Below are 13,929 nucleotides of genomic sequence, written 5' to 3'. Positions count from 1 at the left end.
TCTCATCTAAATGCTGCGTTCAGGATCTTGAAATATCTCAAAGGATGTCCCGACTTAGGTCTTTTCTATCCTTCTGCTAATCCTCATGGAATTCAAACCTTTTCTGATTTAGATTGGGCTAATTATTGTATCACTAGAAAATCCACCACTAGTTACTGTGTCTTCTATGGTAATTGTCTTATCTCCTGGAAATCCAAGAAGCAATCCACAATTTCTAGGAGCTCTACTGAAGCTGAATATAGAGCTTTAGCTTCTATTGCTTGTGAACTACAGTGGTTAAAGTATGTTGCTGATGATTTGTGTATCCAAATTCCACTCCCATTTCCTACTTTTTGTGATAATCAGTCTGCCATTCAGCTGGCTAAGAATCCATCCTTTCATGAACGAACCAAACACATTGAAGTGGATTGTCATCTTATTCCTGCTAAGATTCTTGATGGGCTCATTGTTCTTTCTCATGTTCCTTCGAAGCATCAATTGGCAGACATGTTCACTAAGACACTTTATCCCGGGCCTTTCAATGTTAATTTGTCCAAGATGGGCTTGCTGAATATTCACCACCCATCTTGAGGGAGGGTGTGAGAAATACGTTTCTACGTTTCTGTTAGGATTGTCAGCATTAGTTGGCAAGTTAGTTTTGCCTTACTGTCAATTATGTTATTCTTGCTATGTTGGCCAGTTTGTTAGGATGGTTAGCTATTTTCTTTTTTCAATTTTGAATTGTCTATGCTGTATATATATTCAGTATCCTTGTACCTTACGTTTTGGGTTGGTAATAATGAGGATTGAAGCATTTCAAAATACTCTTAGCTTTTCTCTGTCACACACACACACACACACACACACACATATATATATATACCAAGAGAGTTATAATAATATTGGTGTAACTTTTACTAAGTATTACATCGCTCATTAACCGTTGGATTGAAAATTTTTTACTCTTAGATCATATATACAATATTTTATATTAATCGAAGATGATTTGATACTTCAAATTCTTATAAAAACAAAATTGACGTAATATATACATATCAAAATATACTAAAATATGAATACTTTGATTATCTTTAAGTTGTTGTTCAATTTTAACAAAATTTGATATAAACATATAAACTAATATGAGCTTTCAATCTAACGGTTGGATTTACTAGATATTACACTGCTCAATAACTTTATATTAAATGTGAATTTTATAAATCCAACCGTTATATTGAAAGTTCATATCTCTTAGATCATATATACAAAATTTTATACTAATCCAAGATGATTTGATACTTCATTTTTATAAAATAAAATTGACGTAATATATTCATTTTAAAATACACTAAAATATGAACACTTTGATTACCTTCAAGTTGTTGTTCAATTTATAACAAAATTTGATATACACGTATAAAGTGATATGAACTTTCAATCTAACGGTTAGATTTACAAAATTCACAATTAATATAAAGTTATTGAATAGTGTAATACTTAGTAAAAATTATACCGGTATAATTATAACTCCCAATATATATATATATATCATTACTTGTTCTTATAATTGCAGGAGATTAATTATTGCAAATGACAAACAAGGAGAGAAGTTCCTTTGCCAGTGATATTTTAGAAAATATGTGTCTTGCTAGTACAAACCACTAAATCCATGAATTGAAGGTTCTTTGCCAGCACGTTGAAGATGAAAGGATAGATACACTACAAGAATAATGTCCAAAGCCTATATAGGTGAAGGAAGTGGTGAGCCAAAGCAAGAATGTGCAAAATGGAAAGACAATGATTAGTAAAGACAATAATGAGCAAAGACATGTGCTTTAATTATTATAAAAAATTATAGTATTTAATTACACCCCATTACATTAAAATTAGAAGAAAAAAAATCGATTATGCAATTATCATTATATGTGTTCATCTGGTTAGCTTTTACACTAAATAATTAAAAATTATATTAATAATGAATTGTAATTGATTAATAATATAAAATTATTTTACATCGTTGGTGTTTAATTCATGTTTAGGGTTTAGGGTTTATAATTAAACCCTAAACCCGAAATCCTAAAAATTCATGTGAATTTATAATTAAATAAATATTTTAAATTAATAATTTTGACTTAATAATTACTTTTAAATATTTTTAATATATCCGATCATGCGTCTGTTTTTGAACAACCTAACAACAATGTCATTAACTCGTTGGTACGAAACATTAGTAGAGTTTTTCTCTGTCACAATCTTTATATTCACGCACTCAGATTGAAGTCATTGTTTAAAAAATTTGAACGGAAGTTCCCTCACACGAATAGCATTTTCTGATCTTTCGTACCTAATATTGGTCTATAATTTGATTGGGTAAAAGATGAATGATATGATATGAAGAAGTGAAGCATCCTATGGTACGGTGAGGGATGATTTATGAAGATATTTTGATTAAATATGTGTAGGACGAAGCATCCCCATGTGGCATATTCTAAAAGGGTTTTGTTAGATACTATATTGCATGATTCACTTTTCTTCGTCTGCATATGCAACTGACTCAACAAACTTCTATCCCTGTCTCTGCACCGTGAATATAGCATCATTTTTTTTCTTTTTCTTTTTCTTCTGATAAGAGCATTTAGAATTTCAATGTTTCCTCATCTTGTAAAAAGATAAATATTATCCTTGCAAAATGCTAGCAACCATTCAATCTCAATTCGTTTTAAGTTGTTCTTATCATAGACAAATTTTATTATTTTACTTGCTCTTATGATAGAGAAATGTTATTATTTTTCACGAGACAGCCTGTTATTACAGCTAATAATCTCCTTCTTTTGACAGTTGTATTTTATGTACTATGTTCATATTATGGTTGCCTGTCGTAATCTTGGCCTTTTTATTTTGTCTTAAATTTAAAATCACATGTAATAGTTTTTTTTTCTTCTTGTTTTTCTTATTTCTAGTTCTATTTTTTTACTTTTAGAAGTGCCCAAAATATCACTATTTTTACTTTGGGTTGAAATGGGTGTAACAATTTAGAATCTCTTAAAAATTAAAAAATGATTTTTTATTTATTTATTTATAAAAATAGTAAAAAAGTTTCTGTTGCATACGAGAAAAGTATCTTTTTCTTAGCGCAGAGAGCCCACTCTGTCAAACGTGTCGTTTTCAAATGGGTCTCTGCCACACGTTGAATTATCATTGTCCGAATAGACCAACAAAAGTTGTTGTCTCTATTTTGATTGGATAATAATCACACGTTTCTTTTCGCTTTTAACTTACATCCATATAATTTTTTTTTTTATTAATTATCACATTTATTTAATTTTTTTTTATACAATTTCATTAAATTAAAATATTTTACGATATAAACTATATCTAAAACATGGATATACTTAGAATTATTGCATATTAATAAAATATAATACAAACAATTAGGATGATATGCAATTAATCTCTACAATAATAAAATTACATTTATATGACAAGGTAAAATAGGAATATTTAATTATCATTATTGAATTTAAATTATTAATTAAATTACGTATTTTCTTACAAATTTCGGATGATCATTTTATTTTTAATTAATGATCGGGTAAGATTGATAATTAGATATATAATTGAACTATTAGTTTCAATATAATGATTATATAACCAAATATTCTCATACATTTTTTTCTTTTCTTTTTCTCTCTCTCTATGGATTTTCTTATTTATTATCTCAAGAGAAAATATTTAAGATATTAATAAATATTTTTCAAAATTACAGAAAAAATATATCAATAACATTAATTGTCATTGTTTTACTTTTAATTATTTATTTATTATCCTAAAACAATGATAATGAAATTATGTGTGCATACCATTCGTTCTTATTGATTAGAGTTTAGTGTATTAGTTGCTAAGGTAAGGTCTAAAACTTTTCTAAATTTTCTTTATATTTTCCCCAAGTAGTAATATATAAAAGAAAATGAAAAAACTGTTAATATACTCCATAAAATTAATACCATTAATTAATTTGGTTTTTTATTAGTAAATATAATAGTTGACTTTTATAACCATTAATTAGTATAACTCTTAAATTTATTTGCCTTCATCCTATTACACAATTACGTATCTTATGAATTAAGACTATTTGATGTGAAAAAAATAATAATTAAGAATATTTAATTTATAAAAGTATTTAGATTTTGATAACTGGTTTCGATGTTCACAATAAAGTTGATCAAAATATTTTTATTAAATTAAATACTTATAATTTATGACAATACAAAATTATCCTATAACATTTTTATTAAATAAATATTTACTTGAACTTTTTCTTATTCGAAATTTAGTCACAAGGTCAATCCTTATAAATATTAAAATAATATATATATATATATATATATATATATATATATATATATATATATATATATATATATATATATATATATATTAACAAGATACTCTTTTCCATAACTATTAAAATTGATTTAATAATAAAGAATTGAAATAATATTTTCGAATCCTATATGGTATTATGTTTTCTTATTAACTTTTTTTTTCTTTATATCACAAATTTTGAATAAGTTTACAAATTTAAGACATTATATATATATATATATATATATATATATATATATATATTATTTCATTGAATTATTTCTTTATGAAATAAAAGAAAGATTTATAGGAAGATATTACATTACACTAATTCTATACTCAATATTTTCTATTTTTATTTTCCATAAATAATTCGATATTTAACTAATTATCTAATTGAATTTATTAAAAAAAAACCATATCAACGAGATATTCGTTTAAATACATTCTTTAAGAAAAAAGAAAAAGATGGACACATTTTTAATTTTTTTTGTTAATAAAAATAAGTAAAAGCTATCGAACAAATAATTAATAGGTTTAGATATTTTGTGTATAATTTCGTAAATTTTATAATTAAAATATTTAATTTTAATTTTGATATTTATGAGTTTTGTTTCTTTAATATGTAGCGTGTATTTAGTATTTAGGGGAATGAATTATTTAGGTGCGTCACTAATCACTATCCTGCCGCTCGAAAACAATGATTAGTAGTGTACTATTATTTTTAAAATTAAAAAAAAAGAAAAAGAAGAATTAGTAACAGAAAAATCAAGTGAGTTTTTGCGCAGTTTCCTTCCCGGGACACGAAGTAAGCGTTACAAAAGGAGTGTCCTCTATGCTCTTCTTCTCTCTTCTCTTACCCACTCTGCTGTCTGCTCCTACACCCATTCTCTGCATTCCCATCCAATGGACCCGCCCGCATCCTACATTTCCTCCTCCGACCTCGCCAACCACAACACGCGCCACGACGCTTGGATCTCCATCCACGGCGCCGTCTACGACGTCACCGAATGGCTCCACCGCCACCCCGGGGGCTCCCTCCCCCTCCTCACGCTCGCCGGCCGCGACGCCACTGATGCCTTCCTCGCCTTCCACCCTCCCTCCGCCGCCGCCCTCCTCCCGCGCCTCTCCACCGGCCTCCGCCTCCGCGACCACGCCGTCTCCCCCGCCTCCTCCGACTACCGCCGCCTCCTCTCCGAGCTCTCCCGCGCCGGCCTCTTCGACCGCAAGGGCCACACCACGCTCGCCCTCCTCTCCCTCATCGTCCCCCTCCTCGCCCTCGCCGTCGCCGGCGTCCTCCTCTCGGACCGCGCCTCCGTCCACCTCCTCTCCGCCACCCTCATCGGCTTCGCCTGGATCCAGAGCGGCTGGATCGGCCACGACTCCGGGCACTACAACGTGATGCCCACGCGCCGCCTGAACCGCCTCATCCAGATCCTCTCCGGCAACGTCCTGGCCGGCATCAGCATCGCTTGGTGGAAATGGAACCACAACGCTCACCACATTTCCTGCAACAGCCTGGACTTCGACCCCGACCTTCAACACCTCCCCTTCTTCGTCGTTTCCTCTTCCTTCTTCACCTCCCTCACTTCCCGCTTCTACGACCGCAAACTCAACTTCGATTCCCTCGCTAGGGTTCTTGTCAGCTACCAGCATTTCACCTTCTACCCTGTCATGTGCTTCGCTAGGCTCAACCTCTTCGCCCAATCCTTCTTCCTCCTGCTCTCCAACCGTAAGGTCGACCACAGAGGTGTAGAGCTTCTTGGCCTGCTCCTGTTCTGGATTTGGTACCCTCTCTTAATCTCCTTCTTGCCCAATTGGTGGGAGAGGGCTCTCTTTGTTCTTGTTAGCTTCTCTGTTACCGCAATTCAGCACGTTCAATTCTGCTTGAACCATTTCTCCTCCAAGGTCTACCTTGGCCCCCCCAATGGCTCCGATTGGTTTCAGATACAGACCAATGGCACTCTCGATGTTAGCTGCTCTTCCTGGATGGATTGGTTCCACGGTGGCTTGCAGTTTCAGGTGGAGCACCACCTCTTTCCGCGCCTCCCACGCTGCAATCTCAGGAAGATTGCGCCATTGGTTAAGGATCTCTGCAACAAGCATAACCTTCCTTACAACTGTGTCTCTTTCTGGAAGGCCAATGTGCTCACCATTCAGACTCTGAGGACCGCCGCCTTGCAGGCCCGCGACGCCTCCAAGCCCCTCCCCAAGAATTTGGTTTGGGAGGCTGTTAATACTCATGGATGAATGAATGGGACTTGAGTGAAGCTTCTTCGTGTGATTTTGCTGTCATCGATGGTTTGAGTAGTGGTGGTTGGCCAGGACTAAACTTAGATGAAGTTGTGTACCCTTGTTTTTGGTACTGTTCTCCAATCAGAATTCGAGTTTTATCTTGATATTATTCGATCAGAATAATTCGAGTTTTTCCTTGATGAGGTAAAGCTTATTTTTTGAATGGAAAAGAACACTACAAGTACTTGAGGAATTGTGTACGAGTTTTGTCCATCTTTGGTTTTGAAGAAAGAATAATTGATTTGCGAATTGCTTAGAGGCTTCGGGTGCTCATTGTCTTGGTAGCGGGATCGGTTAATCGTCGTTTGGAAATAGGTAAGAATGAAAGAAACTACTGATACTTGTCATCTGCGGTTTAGTATAGTCTAGTATATATAGTACTCAGTCTTGTTATGCTCAGCACTTCATGCTTGAGAATTGGATGTAAGCACTGTGTTTATTCTTTGTTTGATTTCGTTTTGGGCCCATGGGTTTCTTTACTACACAACCATTCCCATTGGAATTCATTGTCATTTGGAGAAAGAATTGTACCTTATGTTAGTTTCAAATTCTTCTCTGAATGTCATTTCCTGCTTTTTGGTTTAGTTCTCCTGTTAGTTTATTGAACTCTTAGTAGTTGTGCAACCAGGTGGTTGCAAATTGTAGCTTCTATTGTGAGATAAAGTTTGTTATTTATGAAAAAAAAAGTTCCTTTTTTTTAATATATTTGTGGAGATATTTGCTATTGCAGGTAGGTATGAGATGCCAAATTAAACCCCAAGTATATTTTCGTAGAAATTATATACCCCTAACTAACAGCTTTTGAATCTCCAACTTTATTCAAATTTCCATTTGTAAATTGAAGATTAGATTTTTTTTTTCTCCTACTACTTGACTACAAGACAAGAATGTGTTAATGGAGCTAAGAATAGATATATGGATGCTGAGATACCTTGATTCTGCACGGGAAACAGATGATATTTCTAACATTGAATTTTTTTTATATTTCAAAATTATAAAGACAGCTTCAGGTTTGATCTTAAAATCTTGTAAAATACTATTCTAACTCCCCTTTTAATATTAGAATTTGAAACTTATATTTTGAGGAAAGCAAAGGCATTTTCATTTAAATCTGGCGCATAGATTTTACAACCTTGCCACAATCTAAGTTCTCTTGATAAAAACAAACTCAAAATACATGGCCTTGTTGCACTTGAAAGGAGGAAAAAAAAAAGCATCTAGCTGTGCATGTTCTTATTTACAGACTTTAAAAATTTAGAACAGGCAATACCAAGGGTAAAACTCGGAAACGTGGCAACAAGAATGCGGAATGAGTCCTAATGGCGTGTTAGTGTAATATTAGAGATTAGAGATGTAATATAAAATCATTCATGTATCTTTACCTAATAGTTTAAGCTTTTGGAATTGTAGGTTCACGATGGTACCAGAGCCTTCATGACCAAGTGGTCTAGAGTTTAATTCTTGCTGCTCATGAAAAGCATATTGGCATGTGCATCACTCACACTTCTAGTCCAAAGAGCACTTCCGTGAAGGAGTATTTTAAAGTTATAATATACAATCATGAACTCTTTACCTATAAAACTTGTGCTCCATTTCCGCTACAGATATCTGTCTATCTTAGTCATGAAAAGACATGAGCTATGTAAATTGTTTCCCCAAGCTGAATTCAGTGAATTATTATTCAGATGATGTTGGGGTGAAAAGGGGGGGCCTATTTTCCTACATTGTTAAACTAAAGTGTTGGGATACAAGCAAAGTCCTAAATCGTTTAAATAAAAGGATGGACATGAGTTTGTATATACACAATTGTCTCCATTAGTTGAGAGGTTTTTTTGGTGGTGTCCAAAAGCAAATTTGTAAGGGCTTGAGTCCAAAACGAACAATATCTCACCAATGTGGAGACATGTGTATATGTGTGGTAACTCCCGATGCTTAACAAGTGGTATCAGAGTCGATGGTCTGAGGTGACCGGCTTGACGAGTATGATGGCTGACAGGTAGATCCAAGTTTGAGATTTCTTATGTCGAAAGTCTTCCTAATGGTAGGTCTACGTGGAAGAGAGGTTTCCTGGTAACATGGAGGGTTAGGAGGCGTCTCCTACTGTCATTAGGGAGATCAAGATGGAGTGACGGTGCAAGCACTCAGAGTGTGAGTGAGCTCTGTGGGCCACCATCGGATAATACTCGTAGTTTTCACTGCAGGGGAGAGGGTAAACCGTGGTCTTCTGTTTGAGGGAAGGATTGTTGGGAGGCAAGTAAAGTCTCACATCGTTTAAGCAAAAGGATGAACATGGATTTGAATATGCAGTTGTCTCCATTGGTTGAGAGGCCTTTTGGATGGTGTCCAAAAGCAAATCCGTGAGAGCTTGGGCCAAAGCAGATAATATCTCACCAATATGGAGACATGTGTATATATGTGGTAATTCCCCGATGCTTAACAAGTATTGCAATATTTCCATGAAAGAATATGGGAATTTCCAATTTTCAGTAATTATAAGATTAATAAGATGAGTAAAAAAAATAGTGAATTAACATTGTTATTGGTTGAAAACACAAGCATGAACTCAATCAAATTGATTGTCATGGTTGCATGTCCATGGTTAAGTACAAGCAGAGAAATGACTACAATTTTTGGGCTAAGTATAGTCAAAATGTGTCGACGATACTTTATCCAAAACTAGAGAATATCAAGCAAGGTGATTGTGGCAGGACTAATAACATCCTTTTCTATAGGCTACAGCAAGTGCATATCTTTCTCCACGCTCTATCAATTCGATAAAATTTCGTAAACTTGCATGTCCAAGTAAATCTTCTCTTTTAGCACATGTGGATCAAATAGTCACAAATTATGATACAGAGATTTTGCGAGGGTGATTGCAAAATTAGAGCAGTGCATGACTCATGATAATTGACTTAATTTCTTTATTATATGGCTCATTGCTTTTAGATTTTGAAGTTCATTGTTGTAGTTTAGTCTGTAGATCAGTTCTTCGTTATTCTTGCTTAGTGGACTTATGTCATGGACCATGGTCATTTTTATTTATTTAAGCTTCACTTATTAACTTACTTTGAATGGTATGCTGTTAGGGGCCGTAGAAACCACAAAATATACAATTGATACCCTTAGTCTTTCTTTATTACTATCTTTTTATTTTTAACTCATTTATCTTTCCATTCCCTCTCAAGGAGGCAGCACCCTATCGATTATATTGCCAATAACAATTGCTCATGAAACTTGTAGAGATTTATTGTCCTATTAGATCCTTTTTCTGTTCATGTTCTTCAAAATCTTCGAGTCATGTGCAGGAAGGTGGCCATATTTGCTGGTACCCAATACCCATGATTTATAGAACAACTAGAGTTTCTATGATTTCTTGTTATGAACTTTATAGTTGACTTCCAAGTAATATGCTTTTTACATTCGTTGACTAATACCTAGTTAACCGATACTTGTTTTTCTGACACTCTTAAAAAATAAAAATAGTTCTCACTTTATATATATATATATCCTCATATTTTAAATTAAAATAAAACATTAATTTATAAACGCTCATATAACTTTGAAATTTGTCCTCATCCTAGTGAGCACCCACCTAAGCTTTTTATGCACAAGAAGAAAATGTTATTCTCACATATTTATATATGTTTCAACGTTATCTCTACAACTTTACATGAGGTGGAGATCCTTCTCTAAACCTCTCCATCCATTACTTGTACATCCAAGTAAAGGACCATCATCGGTAACCATCAACCCACCTTTAAATGGAACAAACTATAGCTTCGAAAGATCAATGCGAAGGGCATTATATCTTCATTCTATGGTTGAAAATAAGATCCGGAAAATTATGAAGATGTTTTGTTTTCCTCAACAATGTGGTATTATTGTGTTGTTTCTCACTGATGTGATGCATTATTTAAAATTTAATTAGCAAGTATAAAGATATAAACACGCAAGAGTAAAACGCATTGGGAGGCAAATTCAAGACTTTAGGAAAGTTGAAGTTAGTACTGAAAAATAAGGAATAAAAAGTTAAAATCATATTTTCTAATGTGGTTAGCCCTGGACTTGATATGAATCTTCAATTTAGTAGTGCAACCACTACAATCCACAGAATTAGGTCTCACACCATTGTAAATTTAACTTCATAATACTAAATGATATGAATCTATCACCACAGAATATTAAATTATCTTTTGACTTTTAAACAATGTTTTAGTATGTAATGTATATATATATTTATTATATATAATTAAAATTTATAATAAATTATATATATAGACAAATAAATATCATGTTTAAATATAATTATATTTAAAATTAATATACATAAATATTTTTAAACATATAAATTATATTTTAGATTTATGATAAATAATGTGTACCGTAAAAACATTTATTTTTATTTATTGATAAATTATTTTAAAATATTAATATTTTATTCATAAATAATTATGATAAATAAAAATTTAATTAGATAAAAAGTTAAAACATTCTTACAAACCTTCTCGTTGAAGAAAAACTGTTAAAAATAATCTCACACTAAATAGAAATTTTTGTTTAATATATAAGGAATTGATTATTAGAAGTTTGCACAAGGTATGACTATTTTATTTTGAAATAACTATGTATATAGTTTCTTTGTTTGAAAATTTAAAATTGTGTATGCATATAATATAATTAGAATACATTGGGACTATAAAAGACTTTTAATTGTTACAAGAGTATTAATTAAGGATGACAAAATGAGTTGTGACCTGCGAGCCGGCCCGTTGGCCTGCCAAAAATTGGCGGGTTGGACCCATGATTTCAACCCGCCGGGAGAAATGGTAGGTTGACCTGTCACAACCCGCCAACCCACATAAATAATTGAGCTTCAGTTGCTTGCATAAGTAATGGACTTGTTTTGTGGACTATCAAAAAATTTAGATTATTAGTAATTTGTAAGTTTATAATTTGGTTTTGATTTTGGTGTAAGTGGACTAATTTATATTTGATTTTGTTCTAAGTTTGTAATTTGCTTTTGTTGAACTTATATTATGTACCATATGTATGCATTTTTAATTTCATATGGTTATATTTATTTATTTGTAGCAGTTTTTTTTATTTGAACATAAATTTTATTTTATTTTTATTTTTTTTGTAATTTTTTTTGTGGTATGTGGGTTGGCCCGCCGCCCTGCCAGCCCGTCCTTAGGCGGGGCAGGCCAACGTTTCCAACCCGTTTTTTTATTGACGGCTCGGTCGATTTTTGGCGGGCCATATCAGGCCGGGCCAAATCAAGCTGGGCTGGCCCGCTTTGTCACCCCTAATATTAATGATACTATGTGTATCTATATTTTTTATAAAAAAAATAGAATAAGTGAGAGACTAATAATAAAAGAGTGTGAACAAAATTTGAGTAATTATAGTATAATAGGGGTAGTTTTTTTTTTTTTTTAAATGATAGAAAAAGAAAAAGTAATTTTAAGGATAAAATTATTCAAAAAAAAAATGAGCACCAAATAATAGTATAAATATAATCATAGATATAATTAAAATTTATTAATTTTAATAATTAATTGAAAAGTTATATTAAAAAAAATTTATAAATAGTCCAATATAACATGAGGAAATTTCTTGTCCTACAAATTTTTATCATGGAACATTTTGTATAACATACCAGTCAGTTATATAAAATGTTTAAGTTGTACGAATGAAGTTTGCGTTTCATGATTGACCAAATTTTTATGACCTTGACATTTATGAATAATTAATTCAACGGTGCAAATTTTAGATGAGCACCAGTTGAATCGGTTTTTTAATTTGTGTTTCTTTATGTGTGTTTTGAATTGACAAAGTTACCCTTGAATAAATAGATGCAAAATGCTTTTTAGAAAATGGGATAGTTTCTTCGATTACAGATAAGAGGTTCCTATTTTTGCTGGTCAAGCCCACATCTTAACACATAAAATAGAAAAATTAGGTTTATTCAGAGAGAGAAGGAGTGACATCCAAAGATCTGACACGTTACTATACTAGACATGGTATAATTATAATATAACGGAAAATATAAATATCTATTAGCTAGATTTGTTATGCAAAGTACCTATATATTCATATAATAATTATATGTATATGATATATTTATGTTAGGATCACTCAAGAGCTAGATTACTCGAAAGTACCTGTGAACCTACTCGAAAGAAAGTTAGACAAAGGGATACCTATCAAGAGGTCTTGAATATACGAACTCGAGAATTGGTTGAAAAAACATAATTTTCTGAGCAGTTAAACAATTATATTGAGGTAGTTACCAAAGCTTAGTCGAAGAAACAAAGAACGTAGGTCGAACGGTTATGAGAAATTACACTTTAAAACACGATACAAGCATAGTGGATAGCGGTTATTCCCCATGACGCACCAACTTGAAGGCAACTGCTCTTGACTAGATCTATAAATATGAGGAGTATGGGGATTTACAGAGGTCGGAAAACTCATACTTGAACTGAACTCTCAAGCACTCTTCGCCTGCGCATATGGCTTTCGTGCAAGGAATTATTTTTGGGTATGACTACTTCTCGGCCACTTTTCTTTTCTCTTTTTAGGATTAGAATTAGTGTAGTTTCCTTTTGTTAATCACGTAGTTTAGTTGCATAATTATGCTTCAGGATTTCAATTGTAATTCTATGCAAGTGAACCATGATCTATATTGCAAATATATGTATTATTCATTCTGTTCATCTGAGTATTTATGTGCATGAAAATTATTACTTGTTAATTATTGATGAATATTTGGAAACAAGTAATTATTAATCTCTCTACTCCATGTTCTCTTGTTCCTCAAAATTCAAAACGTAATATACCTAAATTGAAACATTTGTCGTGCTAGTTCGAATAAAAAGAATCCATTAAACGAATTCCACCATAAAAAAATTGGCACGCCCAGTGGGACGTCTTTAATTGCAAACATAATTGAACTAGTTTTATGTATACATGTTGTATGAGACTTAAGAGTGGAAGATCCATGTCTACGTCTAATAATTCTAACAACAGGAATAATGATAATCAAGGAGATGTAGAACACGGAAATCCTAACTCACATAATGTAGTTGCTGTGACCAGGGGGGCAACATCACCCCTTGTTTTACTAGAAAATGTGGCTAGGCAAACCAATGTGTCTCAAGAACTCGTAAATGCCACTAGAGAATATCCCTGGAGTATGCCACAGAATTGGCGAAATACCCAACCTGTACACGTCGAAATGCCAATGCCCTATTTAGGACCACCTTCACAAATGCATGTATTCCCACA

General features: G+C 32.8%; 1 protein-coding gene across 1 annotated transcript; it reads left to right on the top strand.

The window, feature by feature from the left end:
• Window positions 1-5,124: 5,124 nt before the first annotated feature.
• Window positions 5,125-8,323, top strand: LOC109795310 (delta(8)-fatty-acid desaturase 2). The gene is made up of 2 exons (XM_029274058.2): window positions 5,125-6,954; window positions 8,050-8,323. Exon 1 carries the CDS (start codon window positions 5,251-5,253, stop codon window positions 6,592-6,594), a length of 1,344 nt encoding a protein of 447 aa, XP_029129891.2. The 5' UTR covers window positions 5,125-5,250; the 3' UTR covers window positions 6,595-6,954; window positions 8,050-8,323.
• Window positions 8,324-13,929: the final 5,606 nt, after the last annotated feature.

The sequence above is a fragment of the Cajanus cajan genome, chromosome 9 (assembly GCF_000230855.2).
Source record: "Cajanus cajan strain Asha chromosome 9, NIPB_CcT2T_4, whole genome shotgun sequence".
In the NCBI taxonomy this organism is placed as follows: Eukaryota; Viridiplantae; Streptophyta; class Magnoliopsida; order Fabales; family Fabaceae; genus Cajanus; species Cajanus cajan.
This window is presented reverse-complemented; position numbering and strand designations above follow the sequence as displayed.